At 35.3% G+C, this 12722-nt stretch overlaps 1 protein-coding gene across 7 annotated transcripts in view; it reads left to right on the plus strand.

Annotated features, from left to right (window-relative positions):
• Wdr62 (WD repeat domain 62) overlaps positions 1–12722 on the plus strand; it is a 43522-nt gene that overhangs the window by 27589 nt on the left and 3211 nt on the right. For 4 of the 7 annotated variants that reach the window (XM_071776604.1, XM_071776605.1, XM_071776607.1 and 1 more), the window contains exons 12-25: positions 1074–1323; positions 1430–1889; positions 2767–2835; positions 3038–3148; positions 3407–3576; positions 3675–3965; positions 4057–4207; positions 4287–6714; positions 8556–8690; positions 9136–9281; positions 9370–9574; positions 9661–9787; positions 11187–11377; positions 11589–11609. In XM_071776604.1, coding sequence (XP_071632705.1) covers positions 1074–1323; positions 1430–1889; positions 2767–2835; positions 3038–3148; positions 3407–3576; positions 3675–3965; positions 4057–4207; positions 4287–6714; positions 8556–8690; positions 9136–9281; positions 9370–9574; positions 9661–9787; positions 11187–11377; positions 11589–11609 — 4755 coding nt within the window. The remainder of the gene's footprint in view (positions 1–1073; positions 1324–1429; positions 1890–2766; positions 2836–3037; positions 3149–3406; positions 3577–3674; positions 3966–4056; positions 4208–4286; positions 6715–8555; positions 8691–9135; positions 9282–9369; positions 9575–9660; positions 9788–11186; positions 11378–11588; positions 11610–12722) is intronic. The other 3 variants (XM_071776609.1, XM_071776611.1, XM_071776610.1) reach the window with 3 other exon arrangements.

The raw sequence follows: 12722 nt of genomic DNA on the forward strand, positions 1-12722 counted from the left end.
TTGATAACACATTGATATTACATTATAAATTGAACGATTTCTCTATTACCACTTTATTCAGTCCTTTCTATCTCTCTCAATGGCATATATGCAGAACGAAAATGTCACGCACATGATCAAAATGTTTTCCATTCCATATGTATGTATGCATACCAAATTGTCATGAAATCAATCGCTGATCGCTGCCGTAGAAGATGATTTTAGACAAAGCTTCATTAGTGTTTCGGAGTGTTTCCGAAACAAGACAAAAAATTAAAATTTTTTAAGTGTAATAAAGTTTATTTTTTTTTTAATTGATGGAACGTGAGAAAATAAAAACAGGAATTTTGGTATAAAAGTCGATATTTAAAAAATGTAAAGTTTTATATCTGATAAAATAATATAAAGTCGTAATACCATAGATGCATCACAGGAAAAATGCAATATAACGATTTAAAAATATTCTTTGCAAAAATATTGTTTATTTATTTCTGTTATTTTCCTGGATTTTTTATTAATTTATTTAAATCTCCAAATACTACAACATGTATGACACTACTACGTCTGTTTATAAAAATCATGTAATATATATCTCAATCTGTAATATATTTTCAATAATAAAATCTGTAGTTTCTGCTAAATGTTATTTTAAAGATGAATCAATTTTTATATTTTTAATATTTTAAAAAGTGGCATGCAGCATTCTAATGCATTGGCTTAGAATAATTTTTTATTAAATAGGAAAAAGAAACACGTTAACACATATTATAATAAACAGTGATATTATAGCGCTGAATGTTAAAAATGCAGATATCTATATTAGGAGAAAGATTTCTGACAACATAGAAATTCGATTACACTGAAATAATTACGAACGTATAGTAGACATAATACTCAACTGAAAATAACTTGATTATTCTTAAAATCAATTTTTATTAAGAGGAAATAAAAATCAAGAGTTTCCACGCCTGCCATTTAAAGATTTTCCACTATTTAGCGGGAATCACAGCAGCGCTGTGCTTGTTATAACGTGGTCTACACACGTGACCTCGACTGATAATCTATATAAAATATCCCATTTGGCTTATTTTCAGATGCGTCCGGTATTTATGTAGCTACCTCATGTACAGACAAAACGTTATGCGTGTACGATTATTATAGCGGCGAGTGCATGGCCACTATGGTTGGTCATTCAGAACTGGTGACTGGTTTGCGCTTTAGCCCAGATTGTCGTCACCTTGTGTCTGCGAGTGGTGACGGCTGCGTCTTCGTGTGGCGTATTCCGCACGACATGGTCGTGACCATGCAGGCTCGTCTAGCTCAGCAAGCGATGCGCGCCGGCAAGTAAGTAGCTTCTTTCCGTTCACAAATGCTCTTTCGATCTTAATCGTCGTCGTGTGGCTTCGGCTAAATGCTAAAATACGTGCGTCTTTCGAATGTATTCATATAGGAAACCGCTCCAAGTCAACGATGGCGAAATCGACATACGATTGGATAATGAAACCTTTGGATCGCCTCCATCGGATCTTCTCGATCCCAACTCGAATCCAACGCTCCAGAGCGTAGATTACAGATTCAGCGTCGGTCAGTTACCGCTATGGGCGAAGAAACAAATAAATACTACGAATGTTGACGATAGCGCTGCTCTGAACTCAAATGTCAGGTCTCTCGGTGTCGATCTGCCAAAGGGACGATGGGCACAAAGGGTTCAACAGAGCGACGGTATCACCGTCAAGTCTGTCTACGACAGCGACGAAGTTATACCGTTTCCTCCGTCGCGCAATGCCATTGACTCGGATGGCGGTGGTGGCGGTGGCGGTGGTGGCGACTCGAAGGACAGCTCCATCGACAGCGGCACAGAGACGAAATGCAGCAGCGACTATCGTCGAGAAACGATGATTAACAAAAGGGTTAGTAGAAGAGGATCTTTACGAGTTTTTTGCGATAGATAAATTGTAAATTAAGAGATAGAGGAGATGCAGTTGCGAAATTACAAGGCCATAGTTATCTTTATATTCCTCATCTTTATCTTTCTCACTGAGGCATATTTGAATCATCTTTCTTTAAATTCTTATCACGCGATTTTGGCTACATTTAACGTGATACTTTTTTCTAAATAAGATTTTTTTCTTTTTAATTATAATTTGAAAAATTTTTTAACTTTAGTTGCTTGTAATTTTTTATAAAATTATAATTTTTTAAAACCGAATGATAAAAATCATGATCCAGTCATTTCTGAAGAGATTAAGATAACGCGTGTAAAAATTGGTTTGATGTATTTCTCAAGAAAAAGGTACATAAAAGTTAGAAAATGTGATTTTACTGGAAAGTGTCTTAAAGATTTTGATATTATTTGGCAAGATTTGATAATATTTGGCAACCTCGCATCTCTTGCAATGACGTAACCTTTTTTTCTTTGTTTACTTCAAATCAAGGTTACAAATAGAGGGTGTTGCTAAGTATCAAACTAAAATTTAAAAAAAAAATTATTTTTCCTTGATTATCGCTTCTAAATAAAAATCGCGAGAGGTTTATAAGTTTAAACCATTTTTTTTTTCGACATTTGGACATATCCGAAAATCACTTTGTATAACTTAAAACATGCAGGAAATAATCTACTTTGGTCATTTTTAAGAGAGTTTAGTCTCTCCTTAAACATAACTACGTTAATTATTGTTAAATAATTATTAAATCGTCGAATAATATCGAATATTAACATATTCTTCTGATATATTGCTGCTTTCTTTAATCTAAGAATGAAATACTAACATTTACGTGCGATTTTAGGAAGAAGAGGAAAGTGTATTTCAATCTTGTCCCAAAAGTTATAGAGAGATAGAAAATGAAACGAAACAGGTATTAACAAAGTTATATGAGTATTGTTGTTTGATCGTATATCTTATATTGTCTTTCTAGTAGCAGATTCACCTTTATTCACCGCGTATTGTGCTTTGCTCTTGCTTTTTTTAATCATCTCTTTGTTTTGATAATCTGGATTGCATTGTTGATTTGCATATTTGTTTCATTGATCACACTTTATTTCAATCACATGGCATAGGCGATTGACGATAAGGTGACAGTAAGAAATAATAATTTTACGGACGTGACACGTCACGCGAGAAGTCGTCATCACACCGACGATAGCAGTCTTGGCAGCTTTAAATTTGAGGTATATCTTCCTAAAAACGTGAAACATTCTCTAAAAATGATTACGTATAATACGTCTCTTTAGGAAATAATTTAAAAATCCACTTTTTCAAATATAACAAAACATAACATATGTAAATAACATTTCTCTCTGCCGATATTATATTCTCTCACGTGACATCATATTACTCATAACTGTATTATGTTTTTAATTTAATTGTTAATTATGTCATTAATAAATAATACCTCGCCATATTATCAAAAAATGTATGCTATTCAGGATCATGAAAGCACCGAACATGATGGGGATGTCGAAGATTATTCCGAAGGGGAAAACGGAACGACTAGTTCTGAAAAGTCACACCATAGGTTAATGTATTATCCCCCACCAGAAGATATTGTATCAAATCAGTTTACCGTTAATGCGATGGACGTTGAGGAACTTCGAAGGTTCGTTCTTGATTCAACATATCTACGTTCGCTCTTCTCGCGTATATTGCGAATCTTTTTGTCGATAAGAGTGTAAAGCGCATCTTATATGCACACAGGTCACAAAGGCGTCAAAAGAAGTTGAAGAACGCGGAGAATGGTCGGACGAGTGAATTAACCGCGTCTGGCAGTCAGGATGAATCTGATTCAGAAGGCGGGGCGTCGACTCCTAGCGCCGAGAGAAATCCGTTGTCTATATTATCCGAAGCTAGTTCTGAAGGTTTTGATCAGCTTTCTAAACAGAGTCACAGGGAAAAATATCTGAAGAATGCCTTCGAGTCGCTTAGCGGCGCGGAAGAACCACCAAATCGTGCGAAAGCAACAAGTATTAGCTCTCAGTTTCACGGGAGGTAAAATGAGATTTGAACGAGTGAATTTTTATGATGCTAGGTCCGTATTTCAATAATCACTGATTATTGATCAATTTGAATTGTTGTGTAGACTTAGTGGCGGTGAAGGTAACGCTGCTGCCAAAATACGTAATGCGGCGGTGGTTAACGCGACAAAACATGCGAGAGGCGACATTGATGTTGCAAAAAAACGGGAAGAGTTACAGAGAAGGATAGAGGAAACCAGAAGAAAATTACAAAGTGTAAGTATAATCTTCGCATGAAAAAAGCGAAATGCTCTACGGGAACTTTTGCAGTAAACGTCGCGTCTTATTTTTGCAGGTGGGTTATAGATCGTTACTGAAATCCAGCCAAAGCATATCCGACTTGAGCAGTCACATACAAGAAAAGCATCATCGTTCAAACAGGCTCAGCACAGGTAACAGATCCGGTCAACTAAACCAATTTTCAAAACCGCGTAATCCCTGCAAACCTATGCTAAATCCAAAACCCACGTTTAAATCCCAAGAATCCAACAAAGTTAACAAGGTCCAAGGTATGGGGAATGCGTTACCTAAACCAGAGATACCAAGTGAAAACTGCTTGTTGAAAAGTCCAACTATGTTGTGCATCAATGAGAAAGTAAAAAAACCAACCTTTAGCCGTCCGTTAACGTTGACATTAAAAAAAACTGAAAAGTATAAGCTGTCTTTGAATAAGGCTAATCAATCTTTGCCCGAATCTCCTGTATGCGAGGAATTGAAGTTATTGAAAGAGCAGTGTAAGAAGAATATCAGTCGGTTTGCAAGATTTGCTCAGAAGAGAAGGTCTTGCAGTTATTTTATCGGTCTGAATGATAATGAGAAGGATATGGAGAACGTTGCAAAATCTTTCGAAAGCTTACCCGCTATGAACGAGCGTAATATGGAGAATTTTAAAGAGACCGTCGACGATGCCGACGAGGGGAACGGCACGTTCAGCGACGATTCACTGGAAGGAGATCTCAAGAATCCACCTCGGCGTTGTGTCAGCGACTATCAGATTAACGTTCATATGAATGACTACAGAAGTTATTCGACGTATCAGGATATTCAGAAGAAGATTTTAACTGGTTCTCAAGAGAGTGTACTCTCGGATGCCTCTGTTGAATCGTTCTCTAAAGGAAGCGCCGAGATTCTGGATTACGATCACGATAGACACTCGAGCGCGAGCTTCTTCCTATCTCGACGCAAGATGCAGGAGAGCAGAAGTCAGGAGAGTATATTAACTGATGAGTCGGACTACCAGATGTTTCCATTACGCGAAAACGCTGATCATCGAAGTACAGAGAGCGTGTTAACCGACGACTCGGACTCCTTAGTGAAATCAGCACCTTTGGAAATGTTATTCGACTCTCATTACAAGCGAAAGAGGCAAAATTCCGAGACTTACAGTGGAAATCCTAATAATATCGCGGAGACCACCACGGATGACGTACAAACGTCCACCACGGAGAACACACTGTACAGAGCGGTATTTAGATCGAAGTCTTTGCAGGACACTAGAATCAGCAAAGCGAGGAACACGACGACGTTCGCAGAAGACACTGCATCACTGAAAACTCAAGTTTACTGTGAATTCAATTTTGATAATGAGCACAAGGACGATGCGGATGGGACGATTTGCAGCGGATCGGAAACTATTCCGTGTAGCACGAGCCTGAAACCGGAATCGATGATGATCCTGAATGATTTCGTTGCTCACAAACCACCGAAACCTAAGAGAAACTCGTCCCGCACTCAGAGTATGCGCAACAGAGCTAGACCAGCCTGGAAGTACATTGACACGCCGCCCTCATCGCCTGCTTTAAAAAGCGTAACCGATTCCGACAATTACACGGCATCCTCCATGAGTTCAGCTTGTTCCGAATATCGAGTTACGTCGAGCGATAAGAAGACTAAGCGAGATTTACTCGATACCGAAGTAATGCAACAGTTCTTGCAGTCTGCAAATTTTACACTGCAATCTGACGATAATAAAGACAGCGGAGGCGAATTCTACAGTCTGCAGACTTGCGCCGATAAGAATGGTATGCAGGATGAGTTGATGTATGACAAAAACGACTCTTCGCGTCTAACGAGAAATCATCATATAACGAAGATTCACGACACGAGAGAGGGACACGGCGTATCATACGATAGGGAACAAGTAAATTTATTCGAGAACGATATTCCAACGAAGGATATGTACGAAACTTACGATTCATTGGAGCCCGGCGGAGTTTCCTGCGACCCGCAAAGAGAAGAGTTATCGCTCAGTAGTTCGAATTTGCAGACCACCAACGAACGTATCGACGATCTCAACGCGAGCGTGGATTTTCGGATAACTCGCGCGATCGAGGGCACCGTGAAGTTACTCTCGAAGGAATTCGAGAATCTAGTGAAGCAAAAGCAATACTTGACGAGGGAGAGGTGTCTACGACTGACGCACGGTCAAGAGACGAGCGAGAACTTCGCCAAGTTGGAGGCCGAGCGTGATGGTAGACTTTACGCGGTCAGACGCGATATACGACTGCACTCGTGCGGCGAGGACAGCGACTGCGCCGATGTGTCGACGATGGACAGGTCGCTGATGGAGAGCGGCTCCTCCACGTCCGCCTCAAGTTGCACCAACTCGCCTAAGAGAATGTGGCCGCCCGCGTCGCGCTGTCCGAGTCACACAAGTCACAAGTGGACGAAAACTCTGCCGACAATTGATCAAACGATTTTTGCTACAAAGTATCCTTATGCAGGTATCGATAACGAATAGAAAATGCTTGCATATATTTTCTACGTGTTGTTAAATTTTACGTGTTAGTATCCCAAAATCAAGTATAAGAATTTACATTACAACACATTGAGCCGTTTACAGAAGAGATATTTGTATTTCCGTATGTACATATATCTGTTGTAGATGTACGTAGCTGTATAGTATACGTGTGTATACAGAGGCAGTTGAAAAAGTAAAGGAAATTTTGAAAAAAGAAATGTACCAAGTGTTGAAATACAAGAAAAAAATACATCAATCGTCAATAGTCTCCTCCTCGTTCTATACAAATAGTCCAATATTTCACTACGTGATTGATCCCAAAATAAAATTTTTTTACTTTTTTGCTTCCTCACAGAGGAAGCTTTGTTTTCGTGAACCTCGTATCTTTGGCATCGTCATCAGAGCAAAAATTGTCCCTTCAGTCTTCATCATCCAAAAATGTAATGGTCACATGGTGGATGCTCCAAAGCTTCAATTTCGAAATGCCCTGAGGCCTGGGATTATCTTGGAGCAAAATAATCCCCTAACAAGTACTCCTCTTCGTTCGCTCAACATTGCTGGTTTCAATTCTGTTTTCAACAGCTCTAAATAGTTGGCACTGTTTATTGTCATCCTTTTTTGTGTGAAGGACAAAAGAAATAATAGGAGCTGAAGAAGCAGTCAAATAAAATTCCGATGGCATCGTTCCTTACGTGAAACATTGAACCACTTGTGTAGAACAAGGAGACTACATGGAGGATTGATGTATCTTTTTCTTGCATTTTAATATTTAAGATACTTTTTTTAAATTCTTTTTACTTGATGGCGTACCTTTGTGTCTAGATAGAAAAGTGAAATGTCTCAACGAAATACCATAGTTAATCGTCCACTTATCGCTTACGTATAATCGCGTTCGATTTTATTTCAAGACGACAGCATTTTACTTTTCAGTTTAAACGCTTTTCAAGTTGTGCGAAGACTTGGTTAATATTTTTAATCATTTCCATTTGCACGGAACGCAACCGCATGTTTTTCTCATTAAGTTACAACATTACCCTTCTTCCCTTTTTGTCGCTATCCTGCTCTCTAATGTCTTATTTTAATTATTTACTTTGTGCAAGAAGCTCTATAAGTCAACGTATCATATTAATTATAGAAAATTGGTAAAATCAAGATTACTTTGAACTGGATCTTCTTGCACATAAGGAAATACGTATTAAATATATTCTACATGTCGATCAATTTTATTTATTTATTTTACATTGTCATATATTTATTTTTCTATTAATGAAAAAACAGTGGTTTTTATATTGTAAATTTAACTGCTTAAAAATAAAAGGGTAAATATTTACCTTTTACACAGAGCCAGCCCCAAATACTTTCCGTTAACCTTAATGACCTCTAAGAAGATCAAGATTATTGTAATTTGTATATTATATGTAATTTGAAATTAAGATTAGGTTTGGATTAGATTACGTTGGGTTAGAATGATATGGATGATATTCTCAGTCATAATCGCAATATATATATATATATATATATATATATATATATATATATATATATATACAAAGATCAAAGAAATTTAGATTCTTTTCAACACATTTATTAACTCACAGAACTTTTTTTTATTAACCAAGCGACGGGAAAGATCAATGATCTTGACTTCCTAAGAGGTCAAAATCAACATCAAGGTCAGCTGAAAGTCATTTGGAGCTAATTATGTAAAGATAAATATTTATGAAATAAAGGTAAGCTTAAGAAAAATAATAAACATTTCTTCAAAAAAGAAAAGCATCATGCAAATAGTAGCGATTAGTGCATGTGTGTGCGCGTTGTCAACAGCTGGCAGTAGTGGGGGGCGAATTTCGTCAAAAGTTATTGACAGCGAAGAGGAAGAGAGTGGCATGAGACGCGCCTGTTCGTTGAGTGATCTTTCCATCAGTCCTCCAAATAGGTTGTTGCATGGCCCTGTACAAGGTATCTCTCATCATTACGTACGGATAATATATTTTCATACGCTTCTATGCTCAATGAATTATATTTCGATGAGTCGTTCTCACTACACTTAAATTTCTATATTAGATATTTTACACGTATATTTGTCTTTCGTAATATTTCGTGTATCAACTATATTAACCCGTAAGTGCTCGCGTAGTGGAGGACAAACTGATCCAGACGCATAAACATTTCTAATGGTTAAAAATTATTTTGTTTAAAACATGTCTCAGTTTATAATCCAAGGGCAGCCCTCTTCCATCTACACACGTACCAAATAAAAATGAACACGTCTGTTTATACGTAAAATATATATAAATTAAAATGTGGGTTAACGTGATCCTTACGCAAGCACTCATGTGTTAAAAATATGCATAAGCAGCATAAGACATTTCGGTAAATTTCTTTTCCTAACAAGTGATAATAGTTTCAGGAAAGTTAGGAAGTAAAAATGTAAGTGCAACATCAAGATTTGGTGGCGGTGCCAATTCTAGCAGCCAATCCAGATATGTTTCAGGAAAAACTCACTCGACTCACATAACAAGAAGCAGCAGCGTTGGTGTTTTAAACCAAGTATATTTTGTGATATGCGCAATATAAGAACCCCGAAAATCGTACATGCATAAGTAATACGTTAAATAAAAATTATTGTACGTTGTAGAGTGACTCGGAATCGGATGCCGGTATAGCAGGAGGAGGTAGAGGGTGGAATGGCCAATCTAGCACTAACAGTAGGACAAGCGGTCTGATGAGACCGACGATTAGTTCTCAAAATAAAATTAATCATCAAAATAAATCGAGTTCTTCTAGTAACAATGTTTCATCAATCTTGAGAAGACGAGGAATGCAAGGGGCTTTCTCGACTGGTACGTGAAATTCTCATTTCGTATCAGCGAAGAGGCGTACGAACGAAAATATCAGTGTTTGCCTAAGATATACATTTCTTTCGCAGTTAATCTAAGTCAAGTGGGAAATCAAGAAGATTCGAGTTCGGAAGATACCTCGTCGAATGGAAATGGAGGAAAACCGGCACTACCGCCAAGACCTAGAAGCATCAGTATCGATCATTCCTCTGCTAGGTAAAAATTCGATGTTTTGATAGCTCTTGGTTTTTTTATTACTAATTTTCAGTATAAAATGAAAAAGTTTAATAATCCCATTAAACTATGATAAATATATATACTTAATGTATTTACATTTTCTGATAATCCAGAAATCTTGATATATATCGTTAGGATTATTTCATATGCCACAAATTCTATTACTAAGAAAAATAGATTTTTATTTCGTAACTAAAATAAAAAGCAGTATGAACGAATGATACTCGTTTTATTACATTAATCACGTACGATTTAAAAATAATCAATAAATCATCAACGGCAACGGTGCGAGTCAGGCGAATTTTAAGCCCGACTGTTTGAAGAAATTTGTGAAAGCAAAAGATAGAAATTTTTAATAGTTATGATTATTTTATTGTAATAGGTCACGGCAATAAAACGAGTATATATCTCACGCTGCTTTTTATTTTAGTTTATTTTATTTTAAGAAATAAATCCATTTTTCTTAGTAACAGAATTTATGGTATGACTACATATTAAATAATCCATAGTATATCTGTATAAGTTTTAACTGTTTGTTAGTATAAAAAGAATATTTATTTTTTTATTTATTTACATAGTACTTACACAATATTTAATCCTACACGGTATAAGATTTTTTATCTTATTAAAATTATTAATTTATCATACATTAAAACCTAAACCTAAAACCTAAACTAAATACATATGTCTAAAAAGTATGCAACGTGGAAACTTGCACCGTGCTTCCTCATCCGTACAGATCGCTACCATTGGTCCTATTTTATTTTGTTCACAAAGCTCCTCTTAGGAAGCTTGTATTTTATTTGTTGCATACGTATTAGTATTATTATTAGTTTGGCTACCTCATAGAGGAATCTTTATGAGCGAAATAAAATAGGAGGAATGGTAGCGATCTGTAATGATGAGGAAGCAATGTGCAAGTTTCCACGTTGCACACCTTTTTTCATTTTTTTAACCTTTTTATGAATTGAAAAAGGGTCAGCTTAGTAGCAGTAATTCTTTAAGATTTGGTTGCGTAGATCCAGCTTTATACGCGATCAAAGGTCCATATGCGAAAGTCGATATATGGACCGTGTAGCCTGAACTCCCAAAGTCAATATCAATTTGACATTGCGTCAAAGTAATATTATTTTTTTGAGTCAGATGCTGATAAATCAATCTATAGAGCAATCTATAGAGGGGTTAATTTGGTTACAAGTTTGATTAAAACTTTTTAAATCAATGATGAGCACGGATTAAAATTTGCACAATATTTAGTAAATAATATATATTAAGAACAAGATTATCGGAGGATGTATACGTTGAAGTATGCATTTACCTAATCATTATAATAGTGATAGTATAAGCGTAAGTATAAAGTAATATCTATTTTAATTAGCTTAAGTTTACCCGGTACAACGGTAAGAAAATCTGGATCGGCAATCATCACAAATGGCCGGAATGGTGCCGGTGCGATCGGGCAAAATGGAAGTAGGATATCCGCGGCGAATAGAAATCAGTTGGAGCCTAGTCCACATGAGCTACCAGTTAAGGACACCGATCGCGCTATTGATGTAGCTAGTGTCGAACGTGAGTATACCAAAATTAAACACCCAGTGATTATAATCATTTCTCTGTCATCATTTAAAAATTTAAATCTATAAGATAACAAGAACTATAATGCTAAGATATAATTTTTTTCAAATTTATATACGTGCAGATATATATATAATCGGTATCCTTTAATTAATTCATCTATATGTTATATAATCGATATCTAATTTTAATTTTATTCTTGCAGTAGGCATGGATAAAACATTAGGTAATTTAAAGATAATTTATTAATACTGCATTGTGAATATAATATTTCATTGTGTGTGTATCCAAAATTTATAAGTGATCATGCTGTGATGGTTGTGATAAAAAAAACTTTAAGTTTATAATAAGTTATGGAGCTATAAATGTTAAATGTTATTTATTTTGGAATTAAATTTTATGAACAGTACGTCAACAAAGTCAAAGATATATATTTTAACATATTCTTCTTGTCATATTGTATGAATTATTTACTCACACGTATATTTAAAATAATTTGTACAAAAAGCTATAGATTATATTTATATAGAATTTCACTTACGCATGATAAATATAGTGAAAATAACTATATATACAGGGTGTCTTATTTTAATTTGCTTTAAGAAAATATCTCGGAAAATATGGAAGATACGTAAAAAAACGTTTCAAACAAAAGTTGTAGAATATCGAGCGGGACGGATGAAAATATGGACTTGAGCTTGAGTGACTTTTTCCCCGGCTAGGTCAATGTGATCGATGTTTTCTTAAATTAAGAATTTCCTGAGATATTTTAAATTTTTCATGATATTTTTAATATAAAATAGGAAATTTAATAATAAATATGAAATATCTCGTAAAGTATTCACTTTTCGATGACATTATCTTCATACTTTTTTACGTAGAATAATGAAAGAAATCGATTGTTGTATAAAAATAGAAAACATTATTTTAAAAAATTCGATTGCATTTTATAGACGCATTTAATTTTGCAAAATTGCAAATGTAAAAATTATTATTATTAATCACTTCCTTTCGTTATTCTACGTATAAAAGTATAAAGGTAAAGTTATAGAAAAGTGAATATACTTTACGAGATATTTCATATTTTATATTAAAAATATTATAATAAAATTTTAAATATCTCAGGAAATTCTTAATTAAAGAGGGCTTTATTATAGTGTTTTGAAAACGTCTCGACGCGATCTTTTCTCAACTTTTATCTCAAGAAAAAAATCAAGTTTCATTAAAAAAAAATTAGTCTTTTTTGAAATTTTTTGAAAATGACGACATGTATGACTCACATTGGAATCATATGTCCCCCTTCAAATCAAACAACTTTCGTCTAAAGCATTTTTTTCTA

Source organism: Temnothorax longispinosus, chromosome 4 (genome assembly GCF_030848805.1).
Source record: "Temnothorax longispinosus isolate EJ_2023e chromosome 4, Tlon_JGU_v1, whole genome shotgun sequence".
NCBI classification, from domain to species: Eukaryota; Metazoa; Arthropoda; class Insecta; order Hymenoptera; family Formicidae; genus Temnothorax; species Temnothorax longispinosus.